This window comes from Vicugna pacos, chromosome 7 (assembly GCF_048564905.1).
Source record: "Vicugna pacos chromosome 7, VicPac4, whole genome shotgun sequence".
Classification (NCBI taxonomy): Eukaryota; Metazoa; Chordata; class Mammalia; order Artiodactyla; family Camelidae; genus Vicugna; species Vicugna pacos.
In genome coordinates, this window is record NC_132993.1 from 29,470,712 (window position 1) to 29,496,381 (window position 25,670).

The 25,670-nt window shown below is 37.2% G+C and overlaps 1 protein-coding gene across 9 annotated transcripts in view; it reads right to left on the reverse strand.

The window, feature by feature from the left end:
• Positions 1-12,772, reverse strand: part of ST7 (suppression of tumorigenicity 7) — a 230,052-nt gene extending 217,280 nt beyond the window's left edge. For 2 of the 9 annotated variants that reach the window (XM_072964608.1, XM_072964610.1), the window contains exon 1: positions 12,306-12,768. In XM_072964608.1, the coding sequence (XP_072820709.1) occupies positions 12,306-12,456 (151 nt within the window). In that variant the 5' untranslated portion in view covers positions 12,457-12,768. The other 7 variants (XM_072964611.1, XM_072964612.1, XM_072964618.1 and 4 more) reach the window with 7 other exon arrangements.
• Positions 12,773-25,670: the final 12,898 nt, after the last annotated feature.

Consider the following 25,670-nt stretch of genomic DNA (forward strand, 5'->3'; position numbering starts at 1 on the left):
CCCTCAAAGAACCTGAATGTTCAAATAATGTAAAAGAAAGAAAAAGTTTATTCTTAGGGTAATGACTTTCCAACTGACAGATTTGCTATAATTTTTTTTTAACATTTTCAGAATTTTACTGAATGATAATGCATATAGAACTGGTTTGGAGAAAAAAACTGAGAAGCAGGTTTCTAATATTTAAAAACTATAATTTAGTCTCTCATATTTCATCTCTCAAATGTAAGGGTGCAGTTTAAAACACTCTCTTTGCAAAAAGAGCCAAATAAGCTAATAAAAGAGTTTCTCTCTAAACCATACTCTGAGCCTGAATTGAGAAAAGTATAATTTGTTTTATTTTAATTAAAGATGTCAATGACAGAGGATAGCGATTCTTCTCCCTTTCCAGCAAAGCCCAGGGAAAAGTACAAACCAGAGCACACCAGTTCTTTCTATGTGACACTATAGTAATCTAAATGTATGCTACAGAAAGGGCACCAAGTCAGTCAAGCGGGTGTAATAAATTGCAAAACACCTCCAAGAGCATTATTTTGTTAGTTCTATTAGTAATACCCAATAAATAGCACCTATCAAATAAATGAAAAAGATCAATTTGGTAGAGAATAAATTTCACTCTCTCTTTTCCAAGAGAAGGAGACTAGAAACTGGAAAATTTGTAATTGTAGAATTGAAAGCATTCTACTCTTGCCTATTGGTAATAAATTAACACTTTCGAATGGCATCCCAATGTGACTTCAAAACAAAACAAAATAAAAACCTTTCTAACTCGAGATCATGTGGAGATTCAGACCCAAACTGCTTATTTTTATTTTATTTTACTTTTATTGAAGTATATAGTCAGTTACACTGTGTCAATTTCTGGTGTACAGCACAATGTTCCAGTCATGCATATACATACATATATTTGTTTTCATATTTTTTTCTTTAAAAGTTATTACAAGATATTGAATATAGTTCCCTGTGCCATACAGAAGAAACTTTTTTTAAAATCTATTTTTATATATAGTAGCTAACATTTGCAAATCTCAAACTCTCAAATTTATCTCTTCCCACCCCCTTTCTTCCAGTAACCATCAAATTGTTTACTATGTCTGTGAGTCTGTTTCTGTTTTGTAGATGAGTTCATTAGTGTCCTCTTTTTTCTTTTCTTCTTTTTTTTTTAGATTCCACATATGAGCGATATCATATAGTATTTTTCTTTCTCTTTCTGGCTTTCTTCACTTAGAATAACACTCTCTAGGTCCATCCAGGTTGCTGCAAATGGCATTATTTTATTCTTTTTTATGGCTGAGTAGTATTCTGTTGTATAAATATATCACAACTTCTTTATCCAGTCATCTGTTGATGGACATTTAGGTTGCTTCCATGTCTTGACTATTGTAAATAGTGCTGCTATGAACACTGGGGTGCATGTATCTTTTCAAATTAAGTTTCCTCCAGATATATGCCCAGGAGTGGGATTGCTAGATCATATGGTAAGTCTATTTTCAGTTTTTTGAGGAATCCCCATACTGTTTTCCATAATGGCTGCACCAAACTACATTCCCACCAGCAGTGTATGGAAGGTTCCCTTTTCTCTACACCCTCTCCAGCATTTATCATTCAAGGACTTTCTGATAATGGCCATTCTGACTGGTGTGAGGTGACACCTCATTGTACTTTTGATTTGCAGTTCTCTGATAACTAGTGTTATTGAGCATTTTTTCATGTGCCTATTGGCCATCTGTATGTCTTCACTGGAGAATTGCTTGTTTAGGTCTTCTGCTCATTTTTGGATTGAGTTGTTTGTTTTTTTGTTATTAAGTTGTCTGAGCTCAAACTGCTTATTTTTGAAAGCCATTTCTTTTTTTAAGACTTTCATGCCTCAGTGTTTCAACTGCTTGTGCTATTTTAAATCGTCAAGATTTCTTATTAAAAAAAAATTCACACTCATTTACCTAAAAGATTCCTTTAAAGTTCTCTACAGCCTTGCTCAAAATTTCAGAAAGACTGATACTTAACCAAGATCCACTATTAGATTTGGAAGTCAACTTATAAAACAAAGTTAGAGTTCTCCACAAAGTATGCTTATTATTAGTACATGTTAACTTTCCTAAAATTCAGAGGGAAAAGAAATGCTCCCTCAGATAAATGTTGCCTTATTTTGCTGAGAGATTTAGTAACTACAACTGAACAATGACTCCTCTGGCCCTAGGCACAGCCAATATGACACACCACTAGAGCTAACTGAGCCTATCAGTTTCTTATTTTAGGACAGTAGGTAGTGCAGGAAAGCTTGTCATATTTGAGTGACTGGTAAGAGTCACACGTGAGCAACTGTCCTGCTCCACTGTAACAGAAAAAAAAAAAAAAGAATTTCATTACGTATTCCCTCTCTCCTGGAAAACTCAAAACCTTTTATAGATATCTTTACAATGGCATCTCAAATACAACAAGGATGTTGGGAAATATTATTTCATATTTAAACAAACAGACATTCAGTAGTGTGGCTACAAACAATCCAATAATTCATTATCCTGCTTAGAGTAATTCATGGATATTCTTTAGAAAGAATATCCAGGATATCCAGGATAAATAAGATCCCATTATATATTTTAACCTGTCATTTCACTGTGAGAGACAAAGCCTATAGAATCAAACTTCTAGAGAAACAACTTATTATAATGCAGTAGTTTACAGTCTACGAAGCACTTTCTCATTCATTTTGCCGTCTCATGTGAACTTGCATCCCATTCTTCATCAAGCTGCAAAGCCAAAGGCAACTCTATTTAAGCTAAACAAATATTCACAGAATGCTAAGGGTTGTGTCTATTACAGTCTATTTAAGAAGCATAAGCACTCCTTAAAGTTGGGGTATTTGTTCAGTTGCACACTTTGTCAATCCCATTCCAGCACCACATCAAGACAATCATTGAGCTGCCGTGGCCCATCTGACCAGTCATGCTTATACCACACCACCCCTTCTTCCTCTTAGCGTTCTCCTGCTCTGAATTTCTCCATTAGTTTCCACCCTGGGCAATCACCTCGGGCAATCACCTCCTCTGAATACACAGGAACACTCTTTTTCCTCCCTGCCTCTGTCTTCAAACTCTTGCCCTAGTTACCTCAGAAGAATCCTTCTATCTCTCTAAGTTTCCTTTGTGAGCCAAATAATAAGCCCAGCCTTGAGTGCTGAGTATTGACAATACAGCTCTGAAATAAAGAAAAGAAAACCTTAGGTGATGAAGTTAACTAAGAAAAGCACTACCAGTGCCATCAATCTTGGAAAGCCTTAAAAACACCCGAAGTCATTCATGCATCATCAGGAGAAATGACCATATGATGGAAATACAAAGATGAAAATGCTATAATCCCTATTCTCAAAGCTCTTCTGATTATACTAAAGAAATAGTCCCTTCCAAAAGTCTCCACCAAATTCTCACCCTCTTTCATAAACTAAGCTGCTTTCCCAGCAAAATACATTTTTAAATGGGTTCACTTACGTTGCTGCCTTTAATAGGACAACTAGTATTATAATACCTGTTCTGCTTTGAACAATTTTCATTCCACGTGGACAAAGACAGTATCAGCTACATAGCCCTGTACATGGGATATAACCAGACATGCAGACAAGCCCAGGAAGCCTTAACAACCAATGATAAAGCAGGCAGCTCAGTGCCTGGATCGTGTAAGAACTCAATAAAGGTTAATTCCTCATCTCTCCCTACTCCCAATCAACAGATTTATACTCAGTCTTATTTTTAAGATGTGACTTCTACCATGCATGATCTTTGATCATAGGTAGAAAATATATCTAGAAGCAATCGTGAACAAGGCAGTATATTTGATGATATTAATTATTCAGCACAGAAAACAAGTGCAGGAACTGGGAGAAATATAACTGACATGCAACTGTGTGTCCAAATAATAATTAACAGGAATAACATGACTTCAATTTTATACGCATCCGCCTCTCCAAATGAATGAATGAACAAACCAGTGGATGAATGAATTAACCAGTGAACATAGTTTAGAGTCAGTGAAATGGACTAGAACACCCAAGTATACAAATATGGCTGCTAATCTAATCTCATTTATGTGCCATGCTCAGGGCTCAGTGCAAAAGGTTATATCATTTACATGTCAAAATAAAACTATGAAATAAAGATTACTTTCTCCATCTTATAAGTGAAGAAAAGGTTTTACAAAGTAATTTGTCCAAAATTACCCAACAACTGGTAACTTGGAATCTGAAATCAAATCTTCTACATCCAATGTTCCTTTCATCTCATCACAGCTGGTGAGATAGATATGCAGTACTTAATGGAGAAAGAAATATTTCAGTAAAATTGGCAAGAAAGCCAATTTCTAAAATACTAATACCATTTTCACTCTGGCTTCTCAGATAAACTTAGAAATGGTTTCTATAGTTAGAGAAAGGAATATGCAAATACATGAACTAAATTAATTGTGCTTAAGTATTTCTAACATCTTCATATTATGTTTCTGTTAAGTTTTATAATACCTGACGATACTGTTCTGAAAAAATGTCCCAATGAAGTCTTTCTTCTATATTACTCTATCCTTTCCTAGAGACAAGAACTTTTTTCCATGTTGGCAGAATCCCAAGCTCCATCCTCACATAAAATAGGAAGCACTTAATTCTGCAAATTCCTTTGTTTGAAGTTCTAGGTTATGTTACACAAATTGGCTCCCAATGCAATCAATTTTTGATTTTTAACATTCTTTCTATTAAATTTACTTTACAACATGGACCAGAAGGATAGCCTTCTTTAAATTCTATTTCTAAAATATGGATAAAAATATATTAAAATTTTGGACATCAGTAAACATTTCAAGGTAATCTTTATAACTTAGAATTAGTACACACAATTCTCAACCTTATAAGAAATTACTATATGATATATTCCAAAATCATTTCTAAAGGATGGTGTTACTTCTGAGTCACGAAGACCAACTGACATAATTTTTCATTCATTCAACAAATACATACTAAGCATATGCTAGTCCCAAACACTGTTCAAGATGCTGAGGATCCACGATAAGACAGACAAAACATAACAAATGAAGCTCCTACTCTCATGGAGTTTACAGTCACATGGGGGACTATAAGAATGCACTAAGTAAATAAACAAGAACTATTACAAACAGTGCTAAGTGCTATTCAAAGAATTCAAATTCAGTGATATTATCGTGACTGAATGGTCACTGTAGACTGTCATCAGGAAAAGCCTCTCAAAAGAAGTGAATGCAAATAGCAAAAATACTACTGCATAAAAATCAAGTAGGAAAGCATTCCAGGTGGAGGACATAGCTAGTGCAAAGACCACAAGGCAAGAATATGCAAGGCATGCTTAAGAATAAGAAAGAATCACAACTGTCTGGATGATGTCGACCTCAAGAAAGAGTGGCAAAGTTCAGATAGGAAGGGTAGGAAGGGGTCAGGTCTTCAGACTTTGTAAGCCAGGGTAACATATTTGGATTTTATTTTCAGTGAAATGGAAAGTCACTGAAGGAATCCACATAAAATCTGGAGTTGTATTTACTAAGAATTAGAATCCAACCTGGAAAAAATCATATATGTTCATCAAGTCCCTGTATTTGCTCGGTTATAGACTCTGCACTCAATGAAACTTATCCCAAGGCACTGAAGCAGAATTCTGGAGCCAGAAAAAAATCTTAAGGAATATAAAGCTATCATTGTACATGTATGGGGACTAAGGGCTTAAGAAAAAAAGCATCATTCAGATTGCTTCATTAATGGCTGAGAGAAATGTCTCCAAAAATAAGTAAGGGCAACTAAGATGCCTGTGATATATCCTCAACTCAAAGCTGACAATCACAAAATTGTCCTTTTATGTGTTCATAAACTCATATGATCCATTAAAGAAATTCTTAAGTTTTTGTGACAGTTTCTGATTTTGCTCTAAAGCTGAAAACTTAAAGGGTGGGTTATAGCTAAGTCACAGAGTACATGCTTAGCATGCACAAGGTCCTTGGTTCAATCTCCAGTATCTCCATTAAAAAAATAACAATAATAAAATTTTTTAATTTTAAAAAACATAAAGCTGAAAACAAATGAGGCATGTACCCAGTAATGTGTTTGGTCAATTCCATTGTTCCAATCCCAACTCACTGATTACAACACAACTTAGAGATTCATTCACCCAGTGAATGTAAGGAACTACTGTGTGCAAGAAATTATATTGGAAAGTGAAGAACTAGAGTCTAGTAAAAGCAATAAAACATGTATTTAGAAAAAGAGACACATATACACAAACACTGACAGACATACATTATACACACACAACTATAATTCATGCAAGATAAAAATTGCCAACATGCCTCTCAGGTAATGTACAGTGAAAGTGAAGGAAACATCACTTTTGAGTGAAAGGATCAGAAGGCAGCATGCAAACTGGCCCCTGAAGGATGGGTGGAATTTACACATGGGGAGAGCACTTGAAACAAAAGGCATAGCAGGGGCAAAAAACCTAGGTAAACTGCAACAAGATCCTTGAAATAAGAAATCCAGAGTGTTAATTAAATTTAGAGCAACTATTTCCAATACGAAAATACTCAAATCTGAGCTGCACCTAAAATTATGTATATTTCCATTCAGTAATGTAAGTTTTGCATCTGTATTTATCAACTTAATTAACACCCCAAAAAAAGTTTTATAACATAAACAATCTTAAACCTAGGTTAGACTATTATATTTGTTTTCCAAAAGGAATGAAATAAGATTTAAAAGATCTTTGAAAACTTGCTTTTCTGGAAACAGAAAAAGAGTTGGAAAATCACTTAAGTTTCTTTGTGCAAAAAATGGCAAAGGTGCACATTTAAGAAAAGGTGCTTCCATGCAAAATGTTTTAAATTCAACATCGAAAACCTCAGAACACACTGTAGATGAGAAAGTGTTATCAACACCACAATATAAAATAAGTTATGGTGCTATTTTTTAAAAAATTAATCTATTCTGTTTTTCTTGAATAATATCCTGCATGACTGCTCCTATCTACAATAAATTTTCTGCCCTTTTGGAAAAGCTTTGTTTTAGGATATTAATTCACTTGAAAACTAACAATAGTATAATTTAGGTTTTTTTTTTTTAACTTTGTTCAAAGTTCATTATATTTTCAGTAAATCATAGAACTATTTTAACACTCTCCTATTCAACTCAAAGGCAGAACATCAAAAATCAATTATCAAATCTAACCAATGTGTGCTATTCCTAATATGTTTGTTTTCTCCCTTGTCTTTCTTAAAATTCATTTTTCAGTATAAGATTTGAATTTAAAAACTTCCAACAAACAAAAGCCCAGGACCAGATGATTTCACAGGTGAATTCTACCAAACACATGGAGAAGAGTTAATATCTATCCTCCTCAAACTATTCCAAAAAAAATTGCAGAGGAATGAACATTTCTGAACTGATTCTATGAGATCAGCATCACTGTGATACCAAAACCAGATGAAGACATCACAGAAAAAGAAAATTACAAGCTAATATCACTGAAGAATACAGATGCAAAAATTCTCCACAGAATATCAGCAAACTGGTTCCAGCCATACATTAAATGGATCATACACCATGATCAACTGGAATTTATCCCAGGGATGCTAGGATTTTTCAATGTTCACAAAGCAGCCAATGAGATATACTACATCTCATATACTAGAAAGTCCTAAAAACTATTAGAGCTCATCAATGATTTTGGTAAAGTTGCAGAATACAAAATTAATATAGAGAACTCTGTTGCATTTTTATACACCAACAACAAACCACCAGAAAGAAAAACTAAGGAAACAATTCCATTTACCAACACATCAAAAAGAATAAAATACCTAGGAATAAACATACCTAAGGAGGTAAAAGACCTGTGATCGGAAAACCGTAAGACACTGATGAAAGAAAGTGAAGATGATACAAACATATGGAAGGATATGTTGAGTTCTTGGATTGGAAGAATTAATATTGTTAAACCCAAGGTAACTTACAGATTTGATGCAAGCCTTATCCAAATACTAATGGCATTTTTCACAGAACTGGAACAAATGATTTTAAAATTTGTAGGGAAACAAAAAAGACAAAACAATAGCCACAACAATCTTGAGAAAGAACAAAGCTGGAGTAATCATGCTCCCTGACTTCAGACTATACTACAGAGCTACAGTAATCAAAACAGTATGGTACTTGCACAAAAACAAACAGATCAATGGAACAGAACAGAGAGCCCAGAAATAAACCCACATATTTACAGTCAATTAATCTACAACAAAGAAGGCAAGAATATACAGTAGAGAAAAGACAATCTCTTCAATAAGTGATGCAGGGAAAACTGAACAGCTACACCTAAGAAGAATGAAATTAGAACATTCTCTAACACCAAACATAAAAATAAACTCAAAGTGGATTAATGACCTAAATGTAGTATCAGACAGTTTTAACCAGTTTTATAGTTAAAATTCCTAGAGGAAAATACTCTTTGATATAAATTATAGCAATATTTTTTACCTGTCTCCTAAGGCAAAGGAAATAAAAGCAAAAATAAACAAACGGGATCTAATTAAAGCTAAAAGCTTTTGCATAGCAAAGGAAACCATCAACAAAACAAAAAGACAACTTACTGAATGGGAGAAAATACTTGCAAATGATATGACTGATAAGGGGTTAATATCTAAAGTAAATAAGCAGCTCATACAACCCAACATCAAAAAAACAAACAACCCAATTAAAAAACGGGCAGAAGACCTCAACAGACATTTTTCCAAAGAGGGCGTGCAGATGGAAAACAGGAACATTAAAAGATGCTCAACATTGCTACTCACCAGAGAAATACAACTCAAAACCACAATGAGATATTCCCCTCACACCTGTCAGAATGGCTACCATTAATAAGAACACAAATAACAAATGTTGGCAGGAATACAGAGAAAAAGGAACATTTGTCCACTGTTGATAGGAATGCAAGTTGGTGCAGCCACTGTGGAAAACATAATGGAGGTTTCTCAAAAACCTAAAAACAGAACTACAATATAACCCAGCAATTCCACTCCTGGGTATACGACTGAAAAAAACAAAAACACTAATTCAAAAAGATACACGCACCCCAAAATTCATAGAAGCATTATTTACAATAGCTAAGATATGGAAGCAACCTAAGTTGTGTATATATATATACACACACACACAATGGAATACTACTGAGCCATTTTGCCATTTGCAGCAACACAGATAAACCTGGAGGGATTATGCTTAGCAAAATAAGTCAGGCAGAGAAAGACAAATAATCTATGTTATCACTAACATATGGAATCCAAAAAGTAAAACAAATGAATGAATATAACAAAACAGAAACAGACTCACAGGCATAGAGAACAACCCAGTGGTTACCGGTGGGGAGAAGGAAGGGGGGAAGGGAATGACAGGGGTAGGGGATTAAGAGGTACAAACTATTATGTATAAAATAAATAAGCTACAAGGATATATTGTACAGAGCAGGGGATATAGCCAATACTTTATAATAACTTTAAATGAAGTATAATCTATTAAAATGTTGAATCATTGTCTTGTTACACCTGAAACTAATATAATATTGTAAATCATCTATACTTCAATTTTTAAAAAATCAAATTAAACACACTTACCAGAAAATGTGAACAAATGAGGTTAGAAACATTAAAGTCACCGCAGGTAATCAAGCTAAGGAAAAGAACATGCCAAGTAGATACCTAAAGCAACTCAGGAACATTTTTACCAGACTTCACAACCTTACAAGTACAGAGCTGGGCTTGTGATATAGAAGCCCTGACTGCTGGCTGCCTCACTGATTTGGCCGCTGTGACGGTGCCCTCAGCTTCCCTGAGGAAGGAGGCCCAGGCCACCCACAGCTCCCTAAAAGCAGCTCTAGACCTAGTGGCCCCTCCAAGGACAGGTGCCTTCCCTGCCATAGGAAGAGCAAGCACTACAGGGCTTAGGAACGGCAAAATCAGTCCCATTAGAACCATTGAGCTCTCCTTGCATGGGCAAGTTCCACCACAGGAAGGTCTAATGTCCCCTTCTCCCCCGACTTTCTCTCACAGAGATAAGTGCTCTCTGTGTGCTTGTCTTTTACCTCCTTTTATGATGAAAATGTGCCTCAAACCACACTGAAAACAGAAGTCCAGCATCACTAGGGTAAACACTAGGGTAAATAGCCTCAGGCTCCCTCTGCCATGTGTCTGATGAGATTCAGCCCAGATGGCCTGCTCATTTTCATATTTTCTCTGTCCCTTTATCACAAATGAGAAATAACCCTATACAAATTAACAAAGGTGTTTGCGAGAAATGCTATATTTCAAGATGTTGGGAAAAGACCTAAACATTTTTCTTCCTTAAAAACTACACACATTCCCAACAGGTCTTTTGCTTCTTGCCTGTTCTGTATAAAGCACTGGCCTGTGCACTTATGGGCACATGCACACATCTACATACACACAGATGATTATTTAACTTACTTTACGAAAATACAGTATCACAAATGTGTGTTCTGAAATAAAAATTTTAAACGTGTAATGGATAAGAAACGTTCACATTTTTAAAAATCCTACAATGAATTTTTTGGGAGAAAAAAAATCAAACCTACTTACCAATAAATACAAGATTCTACTGCCACATATATTCAAACAACTTCTTAAAATTACAAGACTTTGGGACTACAAAGTATCTCAGAGATATATCTGCCTAAAACAAGGAAGATAAGTATTGTGATAAGCAGCCACTCTAAAAGATGAAAAGCCACAAAGACATCATCACTAGGGTGAATGAATCCAAGGGTTGAACAGCTCCTATTAAAATGGCAAGACGATTCTGGGGTGTAGAATCCTATCTGCAACCTAAAGACATCATCCCAAGGTATACTACGGAATAAATGTAAATATGAATATAAGTTCAAGTTAATCATGTTGTCTGAGGTTTAGTATTTAAAAGCACAAGTTTCCTAACAAAATTGAGTACATTATCTCAAGGGTTCTAGAAACTGTCTAATGCAGCTAACAACACGCAGCAAAATGTATTTCCAAATCCCTACTCCAAGAGTATGTAAGTCATACACTAGGTAGAACATATACAAACACATATACAGTATTCAAGACTGTAAGGATCTGCGAAATTTTTTTAAAGAAAAGAGAAAGACCTAACGAGTCCCACAACTAATTCCAGACTTCAAGAAGAACTGTAACCCTTCCAGCAAAATATACTTTATAGTTTCTGATCTGTCTCTGGAGTGTTACTGTTGGTGCGAATTTTCTTTGCGGTTGTTTTTTAATGATTCAGTTAGCTGGCTCCAAGTTTCAGATCCTGTTCTAACTACCTTGTGCACTTAAAACCGTGGATATGAGACCTGCGGGGCTCACTTCTTAGCACGCGGAGCTTTATCTAAGATTCTGGACACGACTAGTTACCAAAGCCTTATGCAGACGGGGAGAAGAGGAAGAGAGGGGTAGAGATCATCTAAAACTATCATAAATTCCAGATTTCTTGGCTTTCCTTTTGTCCCTTTGACATTCCGTTTGGTAACGTGACACGTCATCCAAATCCCTGATAGTACTTTCGAGAATCCCTCTCCCGGTACTAAACGAGAGCGACGCCGCTCCCCTCTCAACCCAGGGGGCGGGGGTGGAGGGGCTCAAATCGAGGCCCCCCCCCGAGGGCGCCGCTCCGACAGTCCGGCCCCGGATGCGGGGTCAGTCCTTTTGGGGGCTACGCCGCTGGGCATCCCTGGGTGGCACCCGCACCGGAGCGCCCGCGACCCACCGAGAGGCGCCACCGTGGGGAGCCACGCCGGGTCCCACCACACTCGGCCGTTCGGCGTGCCGCGGCCGACAGCGTGTGAGGAAGGACGCGGTCCAAGTCTGAGGAGCCCTCAGGGTTCACGCGCAGACAGCCGAGGGGGTGTCCGCGGGAACTCCCTCGCTCCTGACCTCCGTTTCATCTGTCGCCTGCCGACGAGCATGTCGCGCCAAGGAGCCGTCGCAGCCCGCCGGGTCCGCCTGGCGGCGCGGCTCTTCCACAGGGTGGCGGGGCCTCGGGGCCGAGAAGGCCGCCGGCCGCCCCCGCACGCCCCGTCAACCCGGCAGCCCGGCCCCGCCGGCTGAGGCGCCGCGTCCCCGGCGGGTGGCCGCGGGCGTCCGGTGCGCGGGCCGCGGCGCGTCCCCGAGCGCGCGCCCCGCCGCCCCCGCCGGCCGCGGCCCCGCGCGAGTTGCACTAACTTTCCGGGGCGGGGGAGGGGCGAGCGCCGCGGGCCTGGGCGCCGGGGCCTTACCTGTGCTCAAGTTGTCGTTGATTTTCAAGGGCACCCGCAGGATGTAGACCAGGAAGAGGACGATGAAGAACCACACGGTCCAGAGATAAGTCCAAGACCAAACTATGCACGACTTCAGCTGCTCCAGAAAGCCCGTGCCCGCTTCAGCCATTTTTCGGCGCTGCTCTCTGCTGCCGCGGCTCTCGGTGTCTGCCGGGATGATTCACCGGCCCGGAGGCGCCGCTCACGCCGCCGCCGCCGCCGTCGCCGCCGCGACCCGGGCGCCCCCGGAGCCCGCCCGCCCGCCGCCCGGGACGCGGGCGCGGCGGGAAATTGCGCGGGGGCCGCGGGCGCGCTTGCCTTTCCTTTTCCAGTCTTATTGCTAACTCTCCGAAGGTCCCTACAAGTGGCTTTCTTGGAAGGATCACGTGGCCCGTGCCCCTCACGTTCTGATGCCATTTATAATATGCTAATATTTAGAAAGACAGGCCAAGTGGCGCGCTGAGGGAAACTCTTGACATATTAATGGTAACTCATGTATGTTGAGAGTTTTCTGTATGGCAGGCGCTGTTCCAAGGTCTGCATAATCTCCCCAAATTCCCTTCAACAGTCTGTATTATACAGAGAAGGGAAACTGAGGCATAAAGTGATTGAGAGGTTTACCTTCAGCTCCAGCCAAGGCTCATTTGTAGTGTGATGGATGCCAGCGTCCGAAATCTCAAACCCTACGCTCTACTCCTCCCAGAATTTAGGTTCAGAGGGATGAACAAACCCGGGCAACTAGAAAAAAATAGACGTGCTCCTGTCACCGGTGAGTAGGTCTGAAGATAAATCACTCTGTTAAACAAGATTTGGGTTGCACACTAGATTTACCTTTGTTTTATCTTCCTTGAAGCAGCACAGGGGATTTCTGAAGAAATCCTGACAAGAAGAATGTTTGTCTTCCAATTTGGGGGGTGATGACAGTTCCAACAACTCTCAGCCTGTTTTTAATATAAACAATTCTCTGGGATAATTTTGGCTTATTATGAGCTGGCTACTTTAAACAAGAAGTAAATTATAAACTTTTTTTGTCTGTACTGAATGAAACATTGCTTTTACCAAATGAAATTTTAGAGTCTGTTTCTGTTCATAAATAATTTCACCTTCTGTGTATTGGATGGTAATGAAGCAATCGCAAGTTATCCAGTCAACAGCCAAGACATTTTTAGAATTCTGAGCATTCAGCAGAATATTTTACTGTAAATTTTTTCTGCTTACTTGTAGTTTCCTTTACAATAAAACAAGCTCCTTTAACTTTTCACATGCATTTTATGTATTATAGCACACATAAGAACTACTCTTACATTGTCACGAATTCCATTCTCACTCTCAGCTATCGGTTTCTCCATACATTTGATCTACTGTGGCAGTGAGATACAGGCAAAGATAAGAGAAACTGACACACATATAGGTTTTTATAGATACTCATTGCAGCACACTACCGATTTTTTGTCTAACAATGATGCCTGGACTCTCAGTAGAATAAAACAACATGAAAACATGAAACATCTATTTTACGTGATGATTAAGTAATTATCTGCAATAGGACTGCCTTCTTAATTTAAATGAATATCCTGGGGCCTGGCTTTTTGCTGTCAGTGAACCTCAAAGAAGGAACATAAATATGACTCAGTTGAGCCACAATTTTCTGATTGTCTACTAGATGCTCCTGAAGGGTCAGTCCTGTCTGACTCATCATTGCCTCTCTGTGGTGTGCAGCCAGAAACTGGAGTTGGAGTTGGGGTTGGAGACTTATTTTTATGCTTGGATGCAGAATCAATCTCGGGAGCTGCATCTGCTTCTGTATAGCTGGAATGCAGGACATGGAGCAGTGTCAAGAGGGATAAAGCTGAAGAGTGAATTTTGAAGGGCCTTGTAGAAACACTAAGGTGTTCACAGTTATTTGGCATTGCACACACTAATCCAAATGACCAATCCAGAGATTTATGTAAGTGGGGATTAAAGAAATATTAAGGATGTAGAATTGACAGGCCTGGATGACTAAGGCAGGCAGGGTAAAGATAGAGTAAAGAGTGGCTGTTGAGTGGGACCATGCATGAAATAGTGACAACCCAGACAAGTCCCACAACCACCTGACCATCTCCCAGTGGGCTGTCCCATAGTCACCCCAAGCTCATCACATCCAAAATGGAACTCAGTACTTCCTCACCCCCAGCTGCTCCTCCCTCTAGAGTTCCATCAGGGAAATGGGCATCACCCTTCTGGCTTCCTTATTCGGGAATCTGAGGATCATCCCACCCAGATTCCTCACTGTCACTCAGCTCCTTTCCTCTGCATATTCAACTGGTCATCAGTAGTTTAGGTACATCTCAGATCTGTCACTTCTCTCTATTCCCCTTGGATACCTTTTAGTCTCTCACAGCCTGATCAACTATCACAGAGAACAAGGTAGTGGGCTCAATGCCTCCAGTTTCCCCACAACCAACACAGCCACCACCAGCAGCCCTCACTGCCCCCTCAATCCAACTTCTTCCACATTTCTTTGACAGAATTATCTCAAAGCACACATCTCTTAAGGCTTCATCCACTCCTCTCCTAAGGGATAAACTCTACATAGTACAAAAGGCCCTTGCAGGGCACTCCTGCATACCTATATGCAGCCTCATAGCCCACCCCAGACACTCTTGTTACCACCAGCATTTCGGCAAACATGCCATTCTCTTTCACACCTTTGGCCTGCTCCATGGGACCTGCCTGTAGCACACTTCCCTGTGCTGTCCTTCCCAGCCAACCTTCTCTCCTGGCCACAACTGCCTGATAACAGCTTATTTAGAGATGAACTTGAAATATCACCTCCCTTGTGACACCAACTCCTTCCCTACCCTAGAGTTCACTCTCTTGTCCCTGAGTTGTGTCACCAGAGAGCTTATGGTGGGCTATTAAAGTACAGGCTTGAAGCCATTCAGTGATTCCTGGTCCTGCCATTCACTAACTGGGTGTTCTTTACATGTTACTGAGTTTCTCTGAGTCGGTTTCTTCACCTGTGCAGAGGATTACACTTGTACCTGCTAGATAAGTTGTTGCAAAGATTCAGCAAAATATGTAACAAAAATGCTTAGCACAAAACCCAGTTGATATCTCTCCTGTTAGTAAACTGGGCTTTTAATGTTAAGCAATTTGTTGTTTATAGCCCTCTTTACCTCCTAATACGAATAATGCTGTGTTTGGCACACGATCTCTCCAAATCTTGCAAAGAATAGTATACTCGGATTTAATTCAGAGAAAAGAATTAAGATTTGGTCTTCCACCATATGGTGAGCTTCCTTGAAAGTTTTTTTCAAGAGGTGTAAACCACCTATGGATTGTGTAATAGAATTAAATGGCCATTTATGGAAATTATGTCAAAAACAATATACTCCTAAATTCCTCCTAAGCTGGTTTATATGTTTTGTTAAAATGTATATCTTAGTCTGATAAAATATCTGAACTGAGTAAGAAACCAGTATATTAAGAAAGAACTTTAAAAGTTCATTAAAATTATTTCTCTATTGTTTCTTGTTTTGTTTTACAAGTGGTGTTTGGAGGTGTGTATGTTTATATTGGTTATCATAGTCTTTAGTTTTATACTTTGTTGTAAGTTTAAAAATATATTTTTGTAAATGATTTTCAGAGTTCATCTGAGAGTTAAATGCAAGAAATAACTGTTCTGTTGAAGTGGCAGTTACTTTTGTGTACACATTTGTCAAAACTCATCAAAATACACACTTAAAATGTAAACATTGTATTATGGGTCAATTATTCTGAAAGAAATGTGATTAAAAATAAAAATCATAAAACAAACAGAAATATGCATACTAAAAAAAAAAAGAAAGAAAGAAGTGCTCCGATTGTATAAAGAATCAGACCTAACTTCACCCTAAAAACCTGCTCTGACCTGTGAAGAATGGTTCCTCACTTTCAAAGAAAAAGTTGAATTCCTTTGGGAAAAAGTAGAGAACCAACACAGTCTTCTCCTTTACAGCTGTTGAAATATAATCAGGAGAGGAGACAGAGGAAGATAAATGAAATTTTTTTTTAATTCTGAGAGCAGAAATCAGATGTATTCAATAAAAAGCAAGACCAGAAATATGTATTAAGGAAACCTCTGAAGTTCTGTCTGGTCTTTTGTTTCCTAGGCTAAACAATTATAAGAGGTAACATTACCTACTCACTTTACTTAGTCTATTTTTTCTTTTTTAATCTGTTTTATTTTCATTTTTTCTTTCAGTTTATTGAGATATAATTGACATACAGCACTGTATAAGTTTAAGGCATACAGAATGATGATTTGACTTACATATATCATGAAATGATTATCACAATAAATTTAGTGAACATTCATCATATAGATAAAAAATTAAATAAATATAAATCAATTTTTGTGTGTTATGAAAACTCTTAGGATATACCTTCTTTACAACTTTCATATATAATATATAGCAGTGTTAATTATACTTATCATGTTGTACATCTCTGTTTCTTATTTCTCTAAAAACATTCTCTATTTATTCTTGACTATGCTAGTCTGTATCTTTACTCCTGGGAAGATATTGTAAGACAGGCTGGTTTTTCAGTTGCACTTTAAATAGTGTAGAAATGATAATAGTATACTTTTTATTCAAAGAATAAAAACCCAAGAGGTTTTTTTCCTTATAACACTTTCAATCAAAATAAAAATCCATTGTCTGAAATTTTCTATAATGTAAAAACATCATCAATTATCCCAATTTTATTATTTATTTTAAAATTGCATATTTTTGGTCCATGACTGGCTAGAATTTCAGGAACCAAAGTCACGTCTAGTATCTTGCTGAAAATTACAGGATTTATAAAATACCCAGCACTAGTGAAAACCATCATATAAAATAATTCCAATACAAGTACAAAGATAACATGCTACTTACTGGCTTTGTTCATGGCATGTTATTTTATGGTTTTGGCTTCAAATTTCAAGTTCATGCATACAAACCTCCAAAGCACCTGACAAATTTAGACTCATCAGTTAAACAATCTGTTGCACTGAAAAAAATTCCAGAAATTGAGTTAAACTGATGTCATAGAATTATTGGTAGAATTAAGAAAAATCTGATAGTTGTGACATAAGCTTAAGTTTGTTTTTATTGACACAGAGCATTTATTCTTTAATTTCTGACAATTAATTCCATTCTTTAACCAAAATGTATTCCTTTACACTTTATCAGTTACATTTCATTTGGTTCTCATTTCTCATGTGGAACTATACTTAGGCATGCAAATTAAAGTGAAAATTTCACCATCATTTGGTGTATCTGGCCTGTGTAGAAGCCTAATCTAAAAAGAGGGGGAGAAGAAAATCAGATTATTTTTATCTTAAAGCACATTTCAGACTAGTATTAAGTAATGCACTTGCCTGCTCCAGCTAAATTAATTTATTTCTAATATTAATTCTAAACTCTTCTTTACTTTGTCTTATAAAATTATGCAGGTCTCCCTATAATTTTGTGTTGCAATGCTATAGCACAGCTGCTAAATTTAGCACCTTATGCATATTTAACTATAAGGGGATTTATCTCCTTGTTAATAATGAGTGAATATGGATTATAATAGAAACTATGGCTTCCCTTGAGTTTTTCCTCCCTCTCAAAATAATTTTTATAATAGTATTTTTACAGTATAATTTTTTCTCTCTGATCAAAGTTTATCATTCAGCCTCTGAGCTGAAGATGTCCACATAATCAAGCCAATTTAAATTAAACTGTCAAGTTTGACTGATTGGACAAACTTTAAGAAATAACTTGCTAAAGCCTGGATTTAATTATCTGCACTTTGACTTTTCATATGCATTTCATATTACACTTTTATTACAACAGAGGCTCTTATCTTGGGCTACCATGTTTAGGTACATTTATCAAGTATTCCTTATAGGTTTTCTCATTGGCCCATGTTCTTTCATTGGATCCCCTCTTGAGCTTAACACACGCCTTGAATGCTGAATTAAATTGAAGTGATTATGTATATTGAGCTGAAGAGTGAGGGAATAGGGTTGTTTGATTTTTGACCTCTCAAACAAGTTGGTTTTCCAGACAAAAAAATTTAACCATTGTGTGATTTTCATGTAAGAAAGAACCAAAGCGTGTAAAATGACAGGAAAATATTTCCGTTTGAGAAGGAAGCCTAATTAGCCAGGTTCCCATCACTAAGACCCGAGAGCATTCTAACAGATGTTTGGCTGACACCAGCCTCATCTGTAAAGTGGGAACAATAACAACTCTTGTTTGTCATGTAGGAAGGGATCCTTGCAGAAGGTGGGAGGTTGCATGAGGTGGGCTGGGACTTTCCCAGTTTTAAAAATGAAAGTCCTGTGCCCTGGGAACCCCCTCAGTCACAGTGGGGCTAAATGACCTCTAAGTTTTCTTTCAACTCCTAAGATTCTAAGATGCAGGGCCTACCCCAGGCAAACTGTGAGGCAGAAAGACATTTATTCACACTTTCTAGCAGGCCTTTTCTCTTCCTCATCTGTCTAGAGCCTTTATTTCCTTCCCTTGACTGCTCTCAAAATCTCCTCTTGCTACTAACAATTTATTTATGCATAAACAAAATTTATGTCATCTGAAATAGTTACTCTTCCAGGTGCTGTTAAAAAATACCAGGTATCAAAGCCATAAAACAAAATGACTTTTCAAGTGTTTTCTGGCATCAGTATTATATTGGGAGTCAAGTGCCCTTAAGGAACCTTAATCTGCTGATAAGTTTAATTCTATCATACAAGGTAAAAATAAGTAAATAAATGAGTATATTATACATCTGCAGTTAAAAAAATGGAGCATCTATCCATTAAAAAAACAAGTGAACAAGCTAAACAAAATCTATACCTTACTGATTACTTCATTACTCATTTACTATGTATTTGTCTGTTTTATTGTTTACTAGGACTATGGAAAATAAATAGTAACAGTAGGCAAAGGTTATTTTTAATAAAAATGTATAGGAGACACCCTTAAATTTGAGGAAACTGTTTATTCTTTTTTCTGCAAATTAAGATTGTCATTTTAGTCAAGTTCACAAAATATCTGAGTTCCAAGAAATTATGGAGAAAACTGGGGTAAGCAAATGAAACTCCAAATCCAGATGTTAACCAGCTGTGATGGGATTTTAATTATGATATAGTAGAAGCAACATGAAATTTAGTAAATCAGTGTGTAGGTTTAGAGAGTTGGTCTCCAAACTGGCCAACCATAAAAAGAAAATTTTAACTCACTCCCAGAGTACACATATCTATTTACAAGTTAGTATGTTCCACAATACCAATACCCTATGTACACAGTAAAAATAAACACATAGGTTTTCAAAGATGAGTCGACTATAAATTAAGTTTTAGCACTGTCTCCCTAAAACTCAACAGATTGTATATATACTACCGGACTGCCCACATCCCACTTTAAGGATCAGTGGTTTAGAGAACTTCTATATTGACTGTTACTTATCATTGCCAAGTTGCCTTAAATCACCTGACAACGTTGCTGTCTGTCTCAGATAACACTAAAATAATTTCCTGCCTCATCTGAGTACCCTTAGCAGTATCATTCTCAGTGAAGCCTCATCCTATTCCTGCCCAGCCTCCTTGCAGTTGCTTCAGTGCATTAGTATGTAACTGCTTATGTCTGAACCTCCATGGTGGCTAAATGTTAAAAATAAGTTTTTATTTTGAAATTAGTGGCAGTCAAGATATGATAGTGGCTAAAACATTTTAAGGATACACTGCCCCGGGTTCCAAAAAGAAACAAAAGAGGGAAAGTGATGCAAAAGCATGATTCCTAAACACTTCTGGGACTGGTTGATAATTGGAAGGATTCTGGTTACCTCACGCCAACTATGTGGTTAATTGAATCCTATTTCTTTCATGCAGTTTTTTTTCATGTAACGGTGGCATGGTGGCAGAGCACCTAAAATTTCAGAAAGTGGGGACTTTATCCAGTCTACAGAACAAGTTATGTAAACTCTTTTAGTATTTGTTTCTAATAAATGCTTCAACATAGTCAGAATTTGGCCTGAAACTTGCTTTCACTTTAAGACATTACCTGGTAGCTGTGATGTTGAGGCTATAACGAAAGGAGATGGGGGAAGACTTACAGCTACCTATAACTATACAAAGCAACTGCTATCAACCAAAAAAAAGCCAGTGGTTGCATATGCCCAAATTGGCTTTGGTCAGTTCACAACTTGAGCTGAAACAATCATAATAACATTCAGAAAATAAAGAAAATTAGAAAAAAATAATGAAGAACCATGACCCTATATACCTTTTGTTATTTAACTTTTTAGTGTATTTCCCTCAGTTTTTCATGCATACTTTTTACATTGTTTTAATCATCCTCTAAGTTTATCATTGCAGGCTGCTCTTACATATTATTATTAGAAGATTTCTCCATGCATGTTAGTATAGAGTCTTGAAAAGCATCGTATTTTATTTAATGACTGCATGATAGTCCATAAGACATAGAACTGTTAAACCATTACACAACTAAACTTACTAATATTTTGCTATTTTTATGTAATTCCATAATAAATCTCATTGCATTTATAGCTTTTTATTCTTAAGTGTAGGGTTATTTTATTGGGGGAGATATGCAGACAGAGGTGGATTTGGCGGTCAAGTTAAGAACACTGTTAAGTTCCTAGATATTATATATGGTATCTGAATGATGCTGAGGTGTAGTCTTCACATTGATGACTTTTCAGACATTTTGGGGTTCCTGTAATAAAATGGGCAGTGAGATCCATAATTTACTTTTAACTTCTCAGACCAGAGGAAAATGCCGATATGATCTTTTAAGTGAGAAAACAAATTACTACAAGAAATTACTCTCTATCGGGTTAAAGAAAATCTGTCATTAACTAAATCCTTCTTTTATTTAAATGAATTAAATTTAAATTGCATGCTCCAGCTGGTACTTTTACAAACCTGAGCAGGCTGAAACTGCACAACAGTTTTGAGATTTTACTGTATTAACAAATTAAGATAAAGTGTTAGCAACAAAGTCGAAGCTAAGTCGTGGCGTTGTATTAAAAAATAAGAATTCTAAAAAAACTAAAATAAAGTTCCTTAATAAGTGCCGCCCAGTTGTTCTTCAAAGTAATTCTTCAAAACTCTACTCATCCTGACTATACAAAATCCTAAATCACCACACCTTTCAGTTGTAGCATGGTTGAAAATGACTGTGCAATAAGCATTATGAGATTTGCCCTGTGATTCAGGGAAATCAGATCTGCTGGTCAGATAGATAGTTGCCTCAATTTTGCTGTAACTTTCTTTACCATTTATTTACTCAAAACTATATAACAGACATTGAGAAGAAAAACTTAGGAGATCTGACTGTGGATTCAATAAGAGGAACAAGTTTTCATCTTAAATTTCTTATAAACTGTAATAGAAAATAACTTAATCTTCAGGGAATAACAGTCATCTTCTATCAATCCATTAGAAATATTCCAAAATTTGCAAACTGAAATCACCATACACTTATGCAGGCAATACTTAAATTGGCATCATTAAAATGACACACTATCCCTTGGAAATCACGTTTTACTCTCAAGAGTTTTCATCTATTCATTGGCTAGGAAAGAGTCAATGAAAATCCCCTTCAAGGAGCAACCTTTCCGAGAAACAAGTTTTACTGGTTAAACTGCACCCTATCTGTGTTAATTTTCCAAGGCTGCCACAACAAATGACCACCAATTTTGCAGATTAAAACACCACAAATTTATTCTCTCACAGTTCTGGTGGCCAGCAGCCTGAAATCAAGGCATCAGTAGGGCTGTGCTCCTTCTGAAGTCTTCTGCCTCTTGCAGCCTCTGATGGCTCTCTGGTTTGTGGCAGGATAACTCAATATCTGCCTCCACCTTCACATGGCCTGCTCCTGTGTGTTCTCCTCTGGTCTGTGTTAAATCCCTCTCTGCCTTTCTCTTAGAAGGACACTTGTCATTGGATTCAGAGCATATCAGATAATCCAGGATGATCTCCTCATTGCAAGATCCTTACCTTAATCACATCTGCAAAGACTATTTTTCCCAATAAATTAATACCCACAGGTCCAGGGATTTAATGGGCACATATCTCTGGGGCCGGAGGGGGAACACCATTCAACCACTACACATCCAACCTCCATTTAATGAACAAGAAACCACATTCACCCTGCAGACTCCTGTTCTCTCTTTTTGAATCATGAACAACAGTCTCAAGATGTGGAATCTGTTTACAATAAAGAGCTATTATCCTTGGTTTAACCTTTTGGCTACTAAAGAAATGAGGTTATTATAACCAAAAACCAATTTAGATTTTTTTTTCACTTTGGTACTTTAAAAAGCTCTCCAAATCTTTAGCAACCAAAGATAGAGCATTTCAAATTAACAGAGCAATATAATGCAAAACTATTCACCGTTTATTTTTATCCTATTAATCCTGATATTTTCTTTGTGTTTTTCTTTTGATTATAACTAAGAGAACTTGGGACTTCAAAAAATGTTTTGCTTTTTCTTGAATGTAACTCTCCTGTGATTTTTTTATTTATTTAAGTTGCTAAAAAAGGTGTGTATAAATTTGATAATTTTTAATTATCTTATATTTTCATTTTTACCTTATAAACGAAAAACTAAAACAGAGGTAATTATGCATGATAGACTTTTAAATGAAATTTAGAAAAACCCACTTTAAAGTATTGCCTTTGGTTTTTATCTTATCTAAAAAAAAATCTAAGGATGGTTTAAGGGGGCAGAACTCTAAAGTTATCCTCCATATAACCTTGGGCAAGGTACTTTACTGTTCTGAATCTCCATTTCTCCATTTGTCAAGTTGGAATAATGCATCACTCACAGGATTAAGTGAGTTCCCCTATGTGAAGCCTCTTGAAGTGAGTGTTAGTTCCCACTTCCTTCCTGAGAAGCTCATGATACAGGTCCTTATGACTCATCTAATGCCTTCCTCTAACAGCTTCTTTCTGCTATTTTCCCTGTTTCCACAGTTTCAGATTTTGGGTTTGCCAGGATCATTGGTAATGCAGGTTAGGTTAAGGGTAAGTAGCAGACCCAGACAAGCAAATAGGTGTGTTCACTGGCTCAAGGCAGATGCTTGTTGAAGACAGCCTTCCCAGCAATTCTCCTCAGACATGTAAACCACCATCCTTCCTTTATGTAGGAACTCTTTCTCCTTTCTAAGCACTCACCAAAAGACAAAGAAGAATTAAGGAATCCTGTCTGCAAAGGCCAATTCATTGTATATCAGATTATTTTACACTACATAATCTTAAAAGATAAATGATTAGGATCCATAAAGGGATTATACTCTAACAGGAACGATAATTCAGGTACAAAAATAGCTATAATAATACAGGGATCTTATAATAGTATATTTATATTTTTTCTCTGTCTTCATGCAATTGATATATTATAGTTTATTCTGTGTTACAAATCTGTTATAACCCCTCCACACACACACACACACTACATTGTTATTTTTGCTTAAACAATTATCTTTTAAAGAGATTTACAAAATAAGAACCAAAAACCCTGTGTACTAACCCAGGTAGCTACTGCTTCCAGTGCCCTTCATTTCTTTGTATAAGATCTGTATTTTCAACTGGTATAATTTTCCTTCTGTCTGAAAAAAAAAAAAGTCCTTTAACATTTCTTGTAATGCAGGCTGGCTGATGATGAATTCCTTTGATTCTTTTATATCTGAAAAAAATTCTTATTTCACCTTCACTTTTGAAAGATGTTCGTACTGGATATAGAATTACAGGTTGATAGATTTTTCTTTCAATATTTTAAAGGTGCTTCTCCTTTCACTGACCTCTCACTGCATTCTGAGAAATCTGATGTCATCCTTGTTTTGGTTTTACCATACTTAACATTGTCTTTTCTTTGGCCACTTAAAAAATTTTCTCTTTGTCATTGGTTTTAAGTAACTTGGTTATGTGCCTTGGTATCATTTTCTTCGTATTTCCTGGGTTTGGGGTTCATTGAGATTCTTGGATCTATAGGTTTATAGTTTTCATCAAATTTGGAAAATGGCCATTATTTCCTCAAGTATTATTTCTATTACCCTCTATCTCATCTCTCTTTTGGTCAAACTTGAAGTTATCCCATAGCTCACTGAGGCTTTGATAATTTTTTTTCACTTGAGTTCCATTTTAGATATTTTCTATTGCTCTGCCTTCAAGTCCACTGAGCCTATCCAGCGTATTTTTCATTTGAGACAATATAATTTTCATTTCTAGAAGTTTGATTTGGCTCTTTATCAAATCTTCTATGTCTTTAATTAACCTTTTCAGAATATGGAGTGCAGTTGTAACAAAGTCTTTGTCTGCTCTTCTAACTTGTGGCTCAGCTTCAGGTCTGTTTTATTGATTGATTTTAATCCTCATTATGGGTCACATTTTCCTGCTTCTTTGCATGTCTCATATGTTTTCACTGGATGCCAAACATTGTGAATTTTACTTTTATTTTGTTAAGTTTTGTTCTGGGATACAGTTAAGCTACTTGAAAACAATTTGATCTTTTTGGGTCTTGCTATTAAGATTTGTTAAATGGGACCAGAGCTGTGCTGATTTGAGGGCTAATTATTTCCCACTAGTGAGGAAAGACTCGTCTGAGTAGTCTAGCTGATGCTCTGTGAATTATGAGGTCTTCTAGTCTGGCTCAGGGAAACAGGCCATATCCCAGCCCTGTGTCAGCACTGGGCACTAGTTTCTCTAATTATTCATCATGAAGGATTCACTGACTGCCGCTCAGTGTTCTAGATGTGTGGGTTACATTGGTGAGCAAAACAAAATCCTCTGCCCTTGTGGAACTTACGTCCTAGGGCAGGTGGGCTGCAGGAGCATGGGAGCAAAGAGAGACAAGAAACAACAATCTGATTATGGACTCCTTCCACACACCTTAATCATTTTTGATGCAAATCCACACGTTTCTTTCATTTAACTCCGTAAGGTGAACAATTTAACTTGCTGAGTGACTTGGGTATCCCTGTTCCTTGCAAATATTCATAGGTGCCCTGAAGAGGTGGAAAGAATTGCTTTCAAAGAGTACCTAATAAAAATAAACTGTACATTGTTTAGAATTCAAAAATAGCTTTATGTTATACTGCAGATAAATAGGGCTTTATTAGTGAATAAATTGGCTGTGCTAATTGGCAGGTAGCTGTGAATGGAAGAGTGTCGTTCCATTCACTACACTGAACTGTGCTGGCTTCTAACTTTGAAGTTGCTGAACACTGAGTAAGGGCAGGCACATATGGGCATGCTTTTTCTGTCTCCTGAAGTCACGCGATGAGAAGATAGCAAATCATGCCCATGGCTACCAACAAAATAT